An 18,144-nucleotide genomic window follows, 5' to 3' on the forward strand; every position below is an offset into this window, starting at 1 on the left:
GCTGGTGGGTGTGTTTGTTTGTAATCGCAAATAAACCGTGTCAGCACAGATGGAGGGCCATGGCATACTGCGTTAGCGCTTATCTCACAGCATGCGCCTCATTACCTAATGCTCATAACCCACTGTATATTATTCATCGCTGACAGCTCACACTGCTTTGCATAACGCACACGCATACACACAAACACGGACGCATATGCGCACATGCACGCGTCATGCACCCCACACATTCGCAACACATACACCTACGCACACACACACACACACACACACACACACACACACACACACACACACACACACACACACACACACACACACACACACACACACACACACACACACACACACACACACACACACACACACGTGCAAACATGTACATACGCATGCAGGCAAACACACACACACACACAATCGACTCTCGCACACTAACGCAAATATCGACAAAAGCATATAAAGAATGCACACCCACACACAGGCCTAGACATAAAAACACAGTTTAATGCATGCACACAGACACACATACAGGCATGCACAAACTCATGCACATATAGCTTGTCAATAGTCAAACACACACACCATTAATACTCGTTCATCTTCGATCTTTCTCTCTCTTGCTCTCTCGCTTTCTGTTTTACACTTACACACATTTACACACACACACGCACACGCACACACACACACACACACACACACACACACACACACACACACACACACACACACACACACACACACACACACACACACACACACACACACACACACACACACACACCATATGAGAAATGAACAACCTTAATAAAACCTCAAACTTTCTTCCTCTCCTCCCTGTTTAAATCCACATCCCCCTTTAACGTTTCCCTAATCAGATTATCCGGCTGGCTAATGGGTTTCCTTCTGCTGCTCGGAGACGCTCTGGCCAGACCTTGGAAAGGCAAGACACACGGGGGTGTGCTACTGCAGACGGGGCTACATCTGCAGAGAGATGGAGGGAGGGAGGGATAGAGGGATTGGTGGATGGGGGTGGAGAGCATGCAGCAGCTCCACTCCAAGCCCCCCTCCCCTCCTCTACCCCCCCCCCCCTCCCCCCTCCCACTTCAGCCGAAATCTATAGGGAGAGAAGGCAGAGACAGGTGCATTTCTCCACAAATCGAGTTAGCCAAGACATGCCACATCCAATTGGGTTAAATTGATGTGAGAGTTTGCGATGTCTGCCGTGGGTATTACAGCAAAGGTCAGTGTGCCGAGACAATGACATCAATCTGCCTCCACGTGGCCAGCTAGTGTTCAGGCCCCGATGATTCAGATGCATAGATGGATGCGCGTTGATCTCACAAAAATTGACACAGTGGGAAGGGAGGGTGAACAAATATGCAGGGAAATAGTGTTTATGTTTTGGGCATAGGCTTAATGGTGGGCACATTGAAGTCTCGTTACTGATCATTGGAGTATGACTGCACCATAAACTCGTAATTGGATGCATTATTGCTCACCATTAGGCCTAAGTATTCAACCCCCTTGACTTTTTTCCACATTGTGTTGCGTTACAAAGTGGGATTAAAATTGATTTGTATTTTTTTGTTGTCAACGATCTACACAATAATAATAATTTAAAAAAATATTATAAAATGTAGGAAAAATAAAACACTAATATATCTTGATTCGATAAGTATTTAACCCCCTGTGTCAATATATGTTTGAAACAGCTTTGGCAGCAATTACAGCTGTGAGTACTTTTGGGTAAGTCTCTAGGAGTTTTGCACACCTGGATTACACAATATTTGCCCATCATTCTTTCTTCAAGCTCAGGGCTGGAGTACCGCATTTGGGGCCATGGTGCAGAGAGAAAAATTTGATGTTTTATAATGCTATTCTACACATTTTGTTAAAGCTATTTTCCAGCAGTTCAACACTTTTTGCCATTGGGCAGGGGGAAATGTTTTGTTTTTTTAGCTCCTCTCATGCTTTTGTTTACATTTTGCCTGAGGCTGAGAGAAAATGTTGCAGTTTTAAAGCTAATTTCCTACAATTCTACACGTTTTGCTATCATATGCTATCTGGGGACCCCACAACCTCCCACTGGGGCACGTGCCCTGCGTGGCCGTTGGGTGAAGCTGGTTGTTGATCATTGCTACACAGAACATTCAATGTCCTCTTGGTAAGCAACTGTGATGTAGATTTGGCCTTGTGTTTTAGGTTATAGTCCTGATGAAAGGGGAACTTGTCTTCCAGTGTCTGTTGGAAAGCAGACTGAACCAGGTTTTCCTCTAGGATTTTGCAGATGCTTAGCTCTATTACGTTTATTTTTATCCAACAACAGAAAAAGACTCCCTTGTCCTTGCCGATGACAAGCATACCCATAACATGATGCAGCCACCACCATTCTTGAAAATATGAAGAGTGGTACTCAGTGATGTGTTGTGTTGGATTTGCCCCAAACGTAATGCTTTGTATTCATGACAACAACAAAAAAGTATTTGCCTCATTTTCAGTATTACTTTAGTGCCTTGTTGCAAACAGGATGTATGTTTTGGAATATTTTATTCTGTACAGGCTTCCTTCTTTTTCACTCTGTCATTTAAATTAGTATTGTGCAGTAACTACATTGTTCTTGATCTATCCTCTGTTTTCCCATATCACAGCCATTAAACTCTGTAACTCTTTTAAAATGACTATTGGCCTCATTGTGAAATCTCTGTGTCTTTGTAGTGACTGGGTGTATTGATACACCATCCATAACCAAATTAATACCATGTTTAAAGGGATATTCAGGGTCTGCTTTTTAAAAACATTTTTTTTTTTTACCAATCAGCGGAAAACCTCCCTGGTCTTTGTGGTTGAATATATGCTTGAACTTCAGTGCTCGACTGAGGGACCTTACAGATAATTATAGGTGTGGGGTACAGAGATGGGGTGGTCATTCAAAAATACTGTTAACCACTACTATTGCACACAGAGTGAGTCCATGCAACTTATTATGTGATTTGTTAAGCAAATGTTTACGCCTGTGCTTATGAAGGGGGTGAACAGTTATTGACTCAATTAAGAAATTTCAGCTCTTCATTTTCAATTTGTTTGTAAACATTTACAAAATCTAAATTCTACTTTGACATTATGGGATATTGTGTGTAGATTAGTGACACCAAATTGAATTCATTTAAAATGTAGGAAAAAGTCAAGGGGGTTGAATACTTTCTGAAGGCTTCGTGTTTATCTTTTCAAACCAAACTCCCACACACTGACAATGACATTTGCTCCATGTTTTTGGCCCTGAGACCCTTCCTGAGTTTGTCCCTTCAGTGTGCAAAAAATCTGTATACTCCTCCAAACAGCATGACTAAAATTAGGCTGAAACTTGAATCCAAACCAACATGATTTCCTAAACCTGGTATCAGCAGTGAATAAATAGCCTATCTCATATTATATATAGTGTTGGTTGGGGGAATTTTTTAGCATCTGACCTCAGAAAAACAAATATGAACTTGCTGCAGGATTTTGCTTCATCAAACTGTCACCTCTGCCCAGGGTCCTGAAATAGAGATTTCAGTCTATCGCTTTCTTCCCACCTTTATTCAGAAAACCATTTTATTTTATTGCGTTAGCTTTATTGCTACTCTTAGGCTTTGCTCTGTCTTCTGAGTGATACTTTATATCACCCCCCGGGGTATTGGTTTTCATTCTATGGGTTGGTTCAATATGGACTTAGACCAAGCGCTAGCCAAGTCAACTGTACAGCAGCTGAAGTAAAACTAAAGCCGTTCACATGAGCTCCTACACAGGTCGTAGCGTGGGAGGTCACGGCGTCAATGGAAAAATGCACGAGATAAAGTATTTGAAAAACAAAAACATTAAAAAATATATATAAAAAACATGATTAGGAGCTATATAACAGATCAAAACTTCTCTGCCATTTCTATAATTGCAAAACCATTTGGATAACTATTGTGCTTACGCAACACATTATCTTGGAGTAGAGGACAATGTGAGTACCTGACAGCAGACTCTGCTTCTGGAGAGCCCCTGTGTATTCTGGTTCTGTTTCCATAATGGTTCCGAGTCAATACTCCAAATATCTTGTCTAATTCCTCCCTGAGTTTGGACTCTGTGGGACCAAAAGATGGATGGGTACATGTATATTTAAACATCACCAGATATAAGATAACTTCTGTTTACTTTTGCTATGCTCTTTGGAAATGTTCCGGCAATTAACCAAGGTGGACCCAGGACTCACCCTTGTGGAATCCCAGGCCTGATATTTGCCTGAGAATTAATTTACTCTCGTTTGCCAGTGAGGGATGCATAAACATAGTCTCTGATACGCCAATTCATCATCAGATAGCTTGGGGATTCTGGGTGTGTTCTGATCAAATTTGTGCCCTATGATGATGAGAGGCATGTTGGTTTCGCTTCAGAAAACTGCACATCCAGCAATTTGTCACACACGTCACGCAATCTCACGGGAGGCTGGGAGAGAGAAGTACTGGAGCATTTTCTTCTTCTTCGAAAGAGAGAGGGGCCTTCTGGGAACAGGAAGTGAATCAGAGGCTCAGGATGGGCAGACTGCATCCGATTGCTCCCATCTGGCTATTTTTTTAAAGGATTATATCTAATCAAATTAGCTTTGATTGATCCACAGGCATTACGATTGGCTAGTGGCTGTGGGTATTGAAGGCCCTATTCAATCAAAACCGATTATAACCGGGTTAAGGATACTTTTTAAAATTTTCAACAACAGTGAGAAAAATGCGTATATTAATATGCAGTAGAGTTTCTTCTAGGTTCACACCATATTGTTTTGTCGAGTATCAACCTTAGCCTGCAGTGCAAGAAAAAGGACGTTTTGGACTAATCTTGGAAACCCAGTTTGTGGTTTTGATTGAGTGTTGCCTCTGCTGAGGTTCTGAGTTCCATAGAATGTAGTTATGGTTAAATGAAGTGGATATAAACCCACAAGAAGATTACAGTGTTTTGGGTGATAGGTTACCCAGTCAAGCATCCTGGTGAAAATACATGCCTTCTTGCAGGCTGAAACCATAGATTCAACAATTCAGCGATCTGCAAGTTAATTACCGATATAAATTAAAGCAATTTGTGGAATGTGCAATACAAGACAAATGTGTGTCATATATTATTGTAATGAATGGACAACATTTGTCCCTATAGCAACATCCCACAAACATATTCACATTACATAAGGTACAAGCTCCAGCATGTGAATACATTTCATTTTTATTAAATAATTATGTTGCCTGGATATTATAGTCTGCCTAATTAATTATATTAACAATTTCCACTTTGGGGTTTATTCTAAATTATTCATGATAATTCATTCATAAGGGGACCGTGTAATTATTGGCCTAAAGGGATGACTCACACACAAAAAAAGTTCTGTAATGCAGAACTTACAAGTGAAGCCATCAAATATGAATATAAAGAAAATAAAGGGGTCTACTGCACCAGGCGAAACAAATTGGTAAGCTTCTATCACGTATGGCAGGTGTTTACACGTGTGCATCGTTGGAATGGGTATAATAGCAAAGCAATAAACATTACAATGCGCTGGGATACAATCTTCAGTATAATTTCACAATGACCTTGGCGTTTTATGATCAATTGAGAGACTAGCTCTACTGTAATTGCCGCTCCCCTTGACGCCGCACCAGTCAGCGCGACATCCGCTCTCTCATTGGCCAATTTGGGGTTTTAACATTAAAAAGCGCTCCATCATTCTTGATGCCTGCCGTCCTAGCCTCCCATTAATCGCTTAATTCCAGTAAACCTACGTGTACACAATGGCCCGCTGTCTCTGGCTAATGCATGTGTGATTAAGCTTTTAGCCCGACCACACGGCGATATTAGCCAGCAGGTCTTTGCCTTGTATTGAGCCCAAAATGCCTTCAGGGGGCCGGGGGAGGAACGCGTGGGGATTCGGGGGGCTAGTTAATGACACTGACCCTCACTTCCCCAACCCTCACTTCCCCAACAGCCATTCAATTCAACAATAATAACGCTCCGAGCAGCTGATTTATGAAACTGGAGCTAATAATTGTCAATTGCTAATGTGTGTGTGTGTGTGTGGGGGGGTAATGCCAGTATATGCTAAGTAAAATATGCCCTCTCTTTCGCCCGCCACTGGCCTAACACATGGCGACCCCCGCACGGCTACTTAGGGGAGACAGCTAGTAAGGCTTTGACAGCTTGAGTTTAAGTCGTCCCCAAGACATTTGGGGTTTAGGCCTACATGTGAAAAGCGTAGGCCTAACACAGCCTAGGCCTATGCTTATGTGTCAAATGCGTGAAATTATGGCAAACAAAAAAAGTTGATTATAGGGCTACTATAAAATACATTATCTTTGTTTTGATAAAATGAATAAAAACAAACAAAATATCTAAATATAAAAATGCATATTGTCATAAAACGGTGGACAATATTTTATATTTCCCGGTTTTACCTCATGGAGTAGGCATGCAGTCATATCCGCCAAAACTCTGATAAATTAACACGCAAACGATGTCTCGAAGAGGGGAGGATTCACTTACTAAGTTTATTTAAAGAGAGGGAAATCGCATGATGGCCATTGACCAATGTTAAACAGCACGAGATGAAATGATGACACGGGACTCTGATAAGAATTTAATTCCATCTCGTTTTGGACGATTTTATTAACCACAATTTTGAACACTGGCGAGAGATTTAATGATCACATCTTTTCAAAATCTTTACTTCAGGCTGGTCGATGGCATGCCTCTGCGTTAATGTCGATTTAGAGGTTTGAGTAATTTAGTAATTGATTCCTAGCCTATAGCCCTCGCTCCTGCCAGGTCCGCGTTCGATTGTTAATCTTATCCGGTGGAATAAGATTTTTATGCTAATCCAGTCGCTGGTCTATGTCACTTGGGAGGCCCTCAAAATGCTTCAAATGCAGAGGAGCAACCCGAGGAGGGCAGACAGACCACAAAGCCTTCGACCCACGAAGGTGGCCGGCGAAGTTTGGAAGACATGGATAACGTCATAGAGAATATTAGATGTTTATATCTTGCAATTGCATCCTATCAACTTGCTTTGATCAACACACGAACGAAGATGGCTGATGTCTAATGCTCAACCTAATCATAATCACTATTATATATATATATATATATATTATTATCGTCATCATCACCGCCCACCATTATCGTCCTCAACATATCCTCATTTTGACCATATTGTCATCATCACAATGCGTACATCATTATGTTGAGGCAGAAACAGATTTATACGAAGTAGGCCTCCCACAACTAATTGCAGTAGTTATCATAGACCAGCGTCTTCGACTGAAAAGTGTCCATCGAGTTACTGTATTCTGGACAGCACAACACGCTTTTTTGTGTGCGTGAAACTTTTCGTCCAGACATCAAAAGAAAGAGCCCACTCTTCTAATTTAATTTACCTCTTCCCCAGATGTCACCTTCCATCTGTGCGCGTGGAAACGTGATGCGCCCGGTGACGCGCCTCACAACCTATTGTTTTTTTTCCCAGGGAAATCATAAAATCACATTCTTACATCGACATCTTCATACTCACTTGACTTGTATAAAAGCTTTATTTTGACATAGAAAAGTTTGCAAGTCAAAATGCTGCGGCGATGGATGTAGGACATGAAGGGTAGAAATTGGTCTAATAAGGAAATATTATGTGACAAATGATTTCCCATTGCTATCGAAAAACAGTGACATATTAAATATGCTCATCATTCCATTATAATACGAGTTTAGAGCACGCCATTGCACAGTGGTAAAGTTGTAAACAATTCCATAGCCTATTCGTTTATTTGATGTTTGGTGCTGTGCGTTTTATTTTCCCTTGGCACTTTAGTATAGGCCTTAATAATCTCAATATCAAATTGAGATATCAGACGAAATTGTCAGGAGAACAAGCCGAATGAATATTTTATGTTGAGCTTTATCATCAACATTGCCTTCGGCTTGTGATTCGACCCCACCCGGAACACGTACGCCCTTATTAATAACCGTTTTGATAACGGTAAGTTTTCGTCAGCTTGAGTAAGACATTATGTTCAATGTGACAGAGGTTCCTCCCATCGCAGTGTCTTCATCCCCCTCTCTATTTTTCCTTTTTGTGAGTGTGATATATCCAATCCATCCACAGACAATGTCATTTTGTTCCTCTGTTTTGTCCCCCTGTCGACCCGCATTCCTGTATTGCTGAGCAACGACAGAGCCCACTAAAAGAAGAGGAGTTCCTTGTCCGCCTTTTAAATGTCTCCGGCTATTGTGTGGCACTTGCCAATGAAAATGTGGTGTCTCGCACGCATCGCAGTTGTTCTGATTTATTTAAGTGATAGTATGGTTGCTGTCATTTATGTGTCGAAGGATAACAAATGAACTGCAGGTTCACTTTGATGAAATAACCATTATGGTACTGTAAATCCCGGATTCCATGCACTTGTGATATTTGTTTTTGAGATAATGCTTAATTTCAAGTGGGAGGACTTGTTAACATCATCATTACCGAAAGGGTAATGCGTAATTGTATTTCAACCACCAAAAAGCTCAACTCACAGTCTGACTCAAATCTTATTTTACTTCGTTGATTTTGAAAACGTGTGTGTGTCGGCGCTGTGCCTGTGCGCGTGTATTTCAAATGTGAGGACGGGCGTAACATTCTCGAATCAAAATATCAAAGGTTTTAACTCTGAAATTGTATTCCGCCCAACATATTTCGAAACCAGTTGATAGAATAAAGGGAGATGTTGAAAATATAAAGGAGGGCGTTTCAATGACTGGTGGACTATGGTGGACTATAGGCCGGTCGAATAAAGATCCATTTGAATAAGAGAAATGGATGGCAAACGCTATAATTATATTTGCCTCGGCAAAAATATCAGAAAGGACTTCTCGGTTCTTTGTCCGTTATTAGATTAATTCATAGAGATGGCTTCTTTTGCGGTGCCAGACGCGTGGAGGGAGGACGGTGAACCAGTTGCTCTTTGGTTTCAATAATCAAATGAACCATGTGGTAGGCTTTACAACTTTAAGTCACAACTCGCGTGTAGAAAGAATAATAGAAAGAAAGAGACAGCATTTACATAAAAGGGACTGGGTTGTGTCAAGAAAGAATTCCTTCTTATTGTCGTTCATCATTGAATTTGCAACGCTTAAAGAAAAGGGGAAAGACACTGAAACGCGTCAGCAATTGATCGCATAGGACTTCATTAGCGTAAAGTCTTCAATGTTATACTCGTTTTTTTCGTGTTCAATTGCACCTTGCATCTCCTATTTTGAACATCATTTAAAATAAATAAATTGGCCTAGTTTCTTTTCTAGGGACAACAACAAAGGGTCAAAGCCTTTATCAGTTTATTTCAAATAATTAAAGCTCTATTTTTGGCAGGTGCCTTCGTTTCATTTTCATGGTGAAAATGTTTTCAAATAAATACATTGAATGATTACCCTCAAATTGACGTTAATCTTAGAGGGGTTCTTTGGAGTTACCTATCCCTATAGATGTGTGCAGTGTGCACATCCCTGGTTTTATGGCTGGAGACTTGGAAACAACTTGTCAATTTATTTATCAGAGTATCATGGGAAACATTCGTCTTCAATCGATGCAGAAAAATATCATTGTACATGTACACCTTTATTTTGATACACTTCCGTTGGGTAGTAATTGTGGAAGAAAAATAAACATTATGCAACGAATGAAATGTTGCTACACAGCAATTTTCTTTAGAAAGGCAATAATTCCTTGGAGAAATAGTCTGTGGACAAAACATAAAATGATGACATGGAGGTTATGGGCACGAACGTGATCAAATGAAAGAACAGTAGACCACCTTACAAAAAGGTTCACCTTATTACCAAAACCAAATTAGCCTAATATTGTGTGCCTAGAAGTTCCGATGGCTCGCTCACAACTTAGTTAGATTAATTAGAAAGATTTTTTTGGGGCCAAATGCAATAAAACGAATAACAACCTAATTCGAATCATAAAAAATTACCCCCGAAGTTTAATTGAAAAACACCGTGCACATGAAGTGTGATTTAGAAGATAAAACATATTCTGCGGCTTTACCTTAAGTAATTGAAATAATACAGGACTATCATAATTGTTTTATAGGAATAGACTATACCCATCCAGTACTTAATATAGGAATAGCCTATATTCCTATAATAATGTGAATTTTAAAAATGAAACATTGCCGGTCTGGCCTACCATTTTGTTTTCGTTCAGGCTACTTTCGTTTCGTTTGTTGAGACAGCAACAGTCAGACAACAACAATGGTGGTAGGGCAAAATAACACCAAAAGTTCAATAATAGTAATAAAAGTAATATTAAAAATTATTATAGAATTATTACAATAAAAACAACAATCCAACCTTGTGTACACGGTGTGTAATTTAACAACAATACAGGTCTCATAGGCCCTGAGATCTACCTTTGTTGTAAAATTACGCATGAGCTAGCTAACATTCTTACAAGGTATAGCATTCCGGCATCCGTACTTCTAGCCAAGAGAGAATGCAAAACAGTGTGATCAAAAGGAAAGAAGAGAGAAGGGGAATACTATCTGAAATTCTGCCCAAGGTATACGGTCGGTTAAAAGGCTTAAAAGCTTGGGGAAAATTGGATCAGGGAGAATCGTCACCCAACTTTCATTATTTCCAAGTGGTGTGATTGAATTAAAGGGCAAGATGGTGGTTAGAAAGGAGAGAGGTGGATAGCGCGCTGGGGGGCTTGGCTCGTAATGGCGTGGTATTAAATTCTAATTAGAGATGCAGGGGATCAATGATAGGGAGGTTGGACAGCGCGGTCCCACAGTGCCAGCCCAATAGACTGATGAGTTATTGTCATGTAAAAAAGCGCTAGCAATAAGACCAAACGCTTTGCTATTGTCCAAGCGGAAAGAGCCAAGTTTATTATGAGGACTATATGCTCTAGAGACCTGAGGCTAGGCGGCTCTTAGGGGGCTTTTCATAAAACAGGGCGAAGCTCCTATAAAGGAGGCCAGTTTTGGAGCAGGCGCTGAGCAGTGCACATCTACCCACGGCCTCTTTCCAAAACAGTCAAATCCAAGCAATTCATTTCTCCCCAACATATCTCGCGTTCTTATCATTTTTCCTGGGAAGTGCGGCTTTCTTTATCCACGGAGCCTTTTCAAATGTATAAAATGGAGTATTCTTACTTAAATTCCTCTGCCTACGAGTCATGTATGGCCGGGATGGACACGTCGAGCTTGGCATCAGCCTACGCGGACTTCAGCTCGTGCAGTCAAGCCAGTGGGTTTCAGTACAATCCGATCAGGACCACGTTTGGGGCAACCTCCGGCTGCCCGTCGCTCACGCCGGGGTCTTGCAGTCTGGGGACCCTGCGGGACCACCAAAGCAGCCCGTACGCTGCAGGTAAGCAACCGCCAACTTTGTCCACCACTCCACGCTCTCTACCCGGGTATATAGGACGTCTTGATTGCATTTGAAAATGGAAATGTGTTTAGTATTTACCAAACGAAATTTGCTTACACAAATGAAATAATTTATCACGTTAGAAGCGATTGCAGGCAATCGGTAATTCAGTTACGGGGTTACACTATACCAGTCACACCCAAACCGCCAACAAAATTATCTTAAGCTGCCAAAATGATAGGCATAATTTATTTACTTTGCGATGAGACATAAAGCTTCGAAAATAATTAGATAACCAAAGACTAAAGCTCATTATTGACACGGAATTGGAGTTACAATAGCAACTACCGGGACAGATGGCAACATTATGACAAGTTTCCAAACTTGAACCCCAATATCAAAGCAAGAATTAGTTTACCATTACAATTAACCACATTACATTTCATCACTGGTCTCAATTTAGCACTAATCCACAAGAAATCTAACAGATTATAGAATACAATAACAACATAACCCGATTTTCAACAGAATCATTATACTTCGGATTGATTTTAATCTGACAACATTGCAATTACATATGATCAAATCTTTCCATTACTCTATAGCTATTGCCATTGCAAATAAGTTTAATGTTGACATTTATTTCCCCCAGTTCCTTACAAACTCTTTACGGATCATGGTGGACTGAACGAGAAGAGAAAGCAGAGGCGCATTCGGACCACTTTTACCAGCGCACAGCTCAAGGAGCTCGAGAGGGTTTTTGCTGAGACCCACTACCCGGATATCTACACACGAGAAGAGCTGGCGCTCAAAATCGATTTGACTGAAGCCAGAGTACAGGTAGGCTATGATATCCGGCGCTATCCTCACCTCATCCAAGCGCACTCGAGTCATTACGAACAAGGCTCCCTACTATTATTTTGGTGTTAAAAAAAATGGTATTTGGTTTATTACGCATTTTGCCAAAATCAGGTCCATACAGAACCCCTAGGCTTACACTGTTGTATGCTTATATGTGAATAACTACACATTTGAGGGTTGTTTTCCGACGGTCAATATGCGGATACAGTATCATATTGCATCATCCAATATTGACAGAATGACAATGGTTTCAGTCATTTACATATACAGTAGTCCCATTTGATTTAATGACCATTTAAAAAAAGCTCACTATCAGTTGTCTAAATCTTTTGGATCTGTTTTTCGTTGTAAAGGTGTGGTTCCAAAACCGACGCGCCAAATTCCGCAAGCAAGAGCGCGCGGCATCTGCTGCCGCTGCAGCTGCCAAGAATGGCTCCGGGAAGAAGTCGGACTCTAGGGACGAGGACAGTAAAGAAACCAAATCTACCGATCCTGACAGCACCGGAGGACCAGGGCCCAACCCCGTCCCGACGTCCAACTGCAGCGGGCCCAGTCCAACCAGTGGCCAGGTCAACATTTCCAGCGGAAACGGACAAGTGGACCAAGGGAAGACATCAGTGTCTCCCGGCATGTGTGGAAACACAGCGATTCAAGGCTGGGCTTCTGCCCCCGGCACCATCACCTCTATCCCGGACTCATTGGGTGGACCGTTCGCCAGCGTACTGTCCTCTTTGCAAAGACAGAACGGAGCCAAAGCTACGTTAGTAAAGACAAGCATGTTCTAATACAGCGGAGACCCATTGACAAAATCAACAAGAGAAACATGGTTTACTGACTCCGGTGACCGAGGAGTGTTGAGTCCGTGGAAGGAAGGATGTTACAAGACAGACAGAAGGACACTGATAGGCCAATCATAACCGCAGTTGTAAAAAGATGAAGATTACTACTTTTATTTTTTTGCCTCACGCCTTCCTTCTCGGCTATCGTCTGGTATTGTGGTCATTCTGCACTTATAACTGTCTGGTTCAAGTAACCACTAACAGCTGCGCATTCATACGCAGTCCCATCATAGGACCAGATGTCAAAATATATCGACACTGTAGGCTACAAATCCTTTTTTAAATTTTTTTTTTTAAGTTGCCGACATTTTGATTTGACTGAAGCTGTTTGATATATCGAATATCTCTGCTTATTATCGAATGAGACATCAACTATTTTGTCATTTTCCTGACGCAACTTGCTAAGTATAAGTAGCCTATACGTCACTGTTTCAGGGCTCATGAAGAATGTAGTTTTTTTCCCCAATTGTTGATATCAAATGAACTTGCATTATTTCCAAAAAAAAGGCACAAAGTACAACAGTTCACCGCTGACAGAAATAAGTAGGCCTAATTGTTTTGTGTGTTTTTGTGGCTCAAATTGTATAGCGTTAATATGTATTATTGTATCCTATAGTTGACCATAGGCCATACTCCCCTTGTAGAATCACAGTCTTTTTTGATGTTTTACAAAGTTACAATTGGCGAATTTATTTTGCGTAAAAAAAAAGGGAATGGATGCAAACATTGTATTTATTTCATTTTTATTTGCATGTTGTCTTTTCTGTCCAATTTTATAATATTTTCCCCCATTTTGTGAGCATAATGTAACATGTTTTGTCCAGGATTTGAAAGCTATTTATATGTAGGTAATGAATGCTTATATTTAAGAAGGAAATATTTCTACATGTTCACATAGTTTTCCAGGTGTACCATTGAAATGGTTGTTGATGATAAAAATAATAATCAAATTGGCTTTGTCATGTTTCTCTTTGTACATCTTTAGACAACATGTAAGCAAACACCTTAGGCTACTATTCTGCATAGAAAATATTGAAAAAAGGTTAACCAAATTCGCACATAAATTGCTATTATCTTCTGATTCCCTAATCCACGTCAAATTTACATATTGGTTCTCACAAATTAAATCACATTCTTTAATAACTTTTGTCATGGATTCTGTAGTATCTTGTATTACTATGCACATCTATAATATAAGTCACCTAATACACTGAAAGACACCATTCTGGCGGCCGTGGCCCATTCTAATGGCTGGGGATTGATTTCAGCACCATGGACAGCGCACGCTGGCAAGTTGAGCCGAATCGCCCAAACGCTTGCACATTACTTCATAATATCATATAACTACAGACACCCACAAGTCCAATTATTTTGTTACATTTTATTTATAAACATACAGTATACTATAAAGCCATTGCATTTGAACATCACATTTATCTATATTCGGATAGTGTTCAGGTGAATATTACAATAAATACAGAACTTAGACATAAAATATAATTCCCAAGCTATTCATCCTGCTAAGACAATATCGATATTTCTGTCTCAAAGATGCCCCCCCCCTGCAGAATTAGACGAGATTTATTCATTTCCTAAGTAAAAGTTAAAAAAAAGACACAATCAGAACCGAAGCTTAAAAATACAGTATGTCAGAAAAATGTACCCAGACGGGCAAAGTTGTAAGCTACATTTGAGAATGGTTCATACATCCGATACGAGAGTAAGCTATGGATTTATTTCGACATAGCAAATGATTTGGAATAGGCCTACGTCCATTTGAACATACATCCACAACTGGTATACCTTCTCAAACTGCTGGCACTGATCTTTAGTTTATATCCAACCAAATGTTACTCACGTAAGACCATTTTTAGCCATTATTTCACAACGCAACAGGTAGGCCTAATGATTTTGTTGTTGTTGTGTGTGTTGAAAATGGTTTTCTATTGCTGAGCATTTACCAAAATCGTCACCACTGTCAACAGGGCGCAGAGAGGCATATAGACTCATTATAATACAATAAAAACATACGGAAACACAATAAAAAAAAAAACAATGGCATTTTTGTTGTTGTTGCTAAGGGCTGATATTAAATACTTCCACCATACGTCTTAGATGTATTCTAAATTCCGTGTTTAAATTGTAAAGACCATCACTGTCACGAAATCACGAAAAAACAAATGGAAGGTTTGGTAGGCTCTGACATAAGTCCCCCCAAAATAAAGGGGGATATCAACAACAAAAAATTGGAGTGGGGGGCGATTTTAAGTCCTGGTGCAGTGTCCTCTGTGTTTTAGCGCTATTTCGACAAAAACCTCCAAAACCTACCCAATCATACTCAAATGAACAAACACCTCCCGTTCTTACCAGTCATACTTAAATGGACACCGTAATTGGGTTCCCTTCCCTGGCGTGTGCAATCACCTGCTTACCTAAGGCACATGTTTTGAGACATTTCAAGCGTGACATTCCTAAAGAGAATTGGTTAAGAGGAAACCGAATGGTTTAGTACAGTAGCATACATCCGTACTAAATGACACATGTTAACCTCCACAAGCGCAATCCAGTTCACATGCACCGGTTCCTGTTATTGCTCTAAAATCAAGTACGTCTAACTTTGTAAGCGGATATTTGTTTCGAGCAAAGAAAGAGAGAAAAGGAGGACCTTTTCAGGCCAAAGTGCGATGTTACGGTAATGTATATCCTAGTAACAGCGCGGTATATTTAAAAAAAAAATCCAGTAGGCTACTAAAGCAATAGGGAATAAATAAAAGATAAACAGCCAATTTTCGAGCTTCCGGTAAATATAAGAAAGGCAGAAAAACAATTTTACTCCCAGAATTTAAACCAGCGTTTGGATTAATTGTGGTTTCAGCAAAAATCTAAATCAGGAGGAAAAAAAAAAATCAGGCTTTTCTAAGACTTTTGCTGACCATCAAGAAATAACCCCTAAAGACCTCAAGTCATCAAAATGGAATGCACTTCTATTACAATTACCTGACACTTTAATTCGAAATCTTGACAACCTTCTTAAGGAACAAATTAAAAACTGAAGTTACAAACGAAAGACTAATTAGGCCTATCTAACAACCTCCATACAAGAGATTCAAAGAAAAGGTTTTCTTATTAGCACATATTTAGTCTAAGTCCCAAACTCAGTTTGTTGGATTTCATTGCATTGGTATTTTCAGGAGTTTCCTTTTCAGTTTGGAAGTGATGGAGGCTGTCATACTGTCTACACCAAATATACAGTATCAGAGCTCAGAATCAAAATGGCCACCGTCTTCACAAGGGCTTGTGGGTGCATATAGAAACGAGGAAATGAGAAGCTCAAAGCTGTAATCATACAGGGCCAATATAAATCCATAGGGCTACTACGATCAGTCACTAATATTCAATGCACACACAATTTCCCAAGGTCAGGAATATTTTGGCCCATTTCAATCAAGTCATGGGATGTGAATTGCAGATATTGCAAAAAATCCCAACATAGGCCTTGACAGACAAGACACATTCCACACATATGTCGATTACTGGAGAAAAAAGAAGGGAGACAATTTCTCCGTAATCCTTGTGCTTTCCCAATGTCGTCACAATGTGGTTGGCTGGCCGGCTGCTGTAAAGAAATAGAGCAATATTAAGCACAACTGTAAATTCTCTAATAGATGATCATCATAATTCAATTGGACTAAGGAAAAATACATGTATTTCTGTGAGGCAATTTGGTAAATTATACTCCTGTATCAGCAAAATTAATACTGTGAAAAGGGCAATAAGTTAATCAGTGTGTGATGTAGCTATTTATCATGTGAAAGCAAGGAAGACAAAGGTGTGTATGCGAGAAAGAGAGAGAGTCTGTATGTGTGAGTTTGAGAGAGATAGTGTGTTATTAAGTATGTATATGTGTGTGTGTGTGTGTGTGTGTGTGTGTGTGTGTGTGTGTGTGTGTGTGTGTGTGTGTGTGTGTGTGTGTGTGTGTGTGTAAGCGGGGATGTGAGTGTGTGTGTCTGTGACTCACAGCGGGAGCGGATGTAGCACTGGTGGCAGTTGAGGAGGCCGTTCCGAATCCTCACGTCTGTCCCCGTGGTGGTGTCACCCAGCTGCCCCTTACAGACCCCACACTGCAGGGTGAACAGAGGGGGAAGAGGAAGAGAGCGAGAAATACAGGGAGAGAGAGAGAGAGAGAGAGAGAGAGAGAGAGAGAGAGAGAGAGAGAGAGAGAGAGAGAGAGAGAGAGAGAGAGAGAGAGAGAGAGAGAGAGGGAGGAAGGTGGAAGCAAAGTAAGACATGGGCTTTGTTTGAATACCTTGAAAATGCATAATTCCTTCCTTACTTCTTTGTAGTAATCACTGATCCGACAAAGCTGGCGGCATCGGTTAAAGTATTGACGAGAGAGGATTCGAAAAGGTTTAAGCAATATGATAATTCCTTCACCTTGCCTTCTGATTGGTTGGGTGGGATATTTTACTTGCCCCTGTACTATCCTTATAGATCAACAAGGAGAATCTGGGGGGGTTGGACTGAAATTTATCATCAAGTGCATTAGTCATGGCCCTGTGGCTACTACCTATGGATGGATGTGTCGCTGTGACGATACGGTGCTGGCCTAGCACAGCCTGCCGTGATACAGACCTTAAAGCACTGGATGTGGAAGTAAAGGCTGAGGGTCTCAATGATCATGGCCGCCCCTTTGCCCAGAGGGTGGCCGCAACTGGAGCACAGCTTCTTACCGCTCACTGACCTGCAGGGGAGAATATGGTCCCGATTAACACAGATTGACAACTGAGCAGCACAAACTGAATGACCGCGCTGCCAAATGAAGTATGGTCCAGTGATAGGGAATGGAACATTTAGGGATTGAGGCTTGTAGATTCCTCCTGACTCGCATATACTGTAGTAAAAGCATATGAATCTACATGTGTAACCATTATTTAACTCGGTAAGTCAGTTAAGAAACAATTCTTATTTATAATAATAATAATAATAATAATTATAATTCTTATTTACAATGATGGCCTACCCCGGCCAAACCTGG

General features: G+C 40.6%; 2 protein-coding genes across 14 annotated transcripts in view; one reads left to right on the forward strand and one right to left on the reverse strand.

Moving 5' to 3' along the window:
• Positions 1 to 10,805: 10,805 nt before the first annotated feature.
• Positions 10,806 to 14,317, forward strand: LOC118363610 (paired mesoderm homeobox protein 2B-like). The gene is made up of 3 exons (XM_035744665.2): positions 10,806 to 11,409; positions 12,062 to 12,249; positions 12,624 to 14,317. Exons 1-3 carry the CDS (start codon positions 11,169 to 11,171, stop codon positions 13,053 to 13,055), a joined length of 861 nt encoding a protein of 286 aa, XP_035600558.1. The 5' UTR covers positions 10,806 to 11,168; the 3' UTR covers positions 13,056 to 14,317.
• A 153-nt stretch (positions 14,318 to 14,470) lies between these two features.
• LOC118363609 (LIM and calponin homology domains-containing protein 1-like) overlaps positions 14,471 to 18,144 on the reverse strand; it is a 160,025-nt gene continuing 156,351 nt past the window's right edge. For 12 of the 13 annotated variants that reach the window (XM_052488438.1, XM_052488443.1, XM_052488437.1 and 9 more), the window contains 3 exons: positions 17,742 to 17,850; positions 17,128 to 17,230; positions 14,471 to 16,725 (listed from right to left, as the gene is read on the reverse strand). In XM_052488438.1, the coding sequence (XP_052344398.1) occupies positions 16,700 to 16,725; positions 17,128 to 17,230; positions 17,742 to 17,850 (238 nt within the window). In that variant the 3' untranslated portion in view covers positions 14,471 to 16,699. The remainder of the gene's footprint in view (positions 16,726 to 17,127; positions 17,231 to 17,741; positions 17,851 to 18,144) is intronic. The other variant, XM_052488439.1, reaches the window with a different exon arrangement.

The sequence above is a fragment of the Oncorhynchus keta genome, chromosome 30, assembly GCF_023373465.1.
Source record: "Oncorhynchus keta strain PuntledgeMale-10-30-2019 chromosome 30, Oket_V2, whole genome shotgun sequence".
NCBI lineage: Eukaryota > Metazoa > Chordata > Actinopteri > Salmoniformes > Salmonidae > Oncorhynchus > Oncorhynchus keta.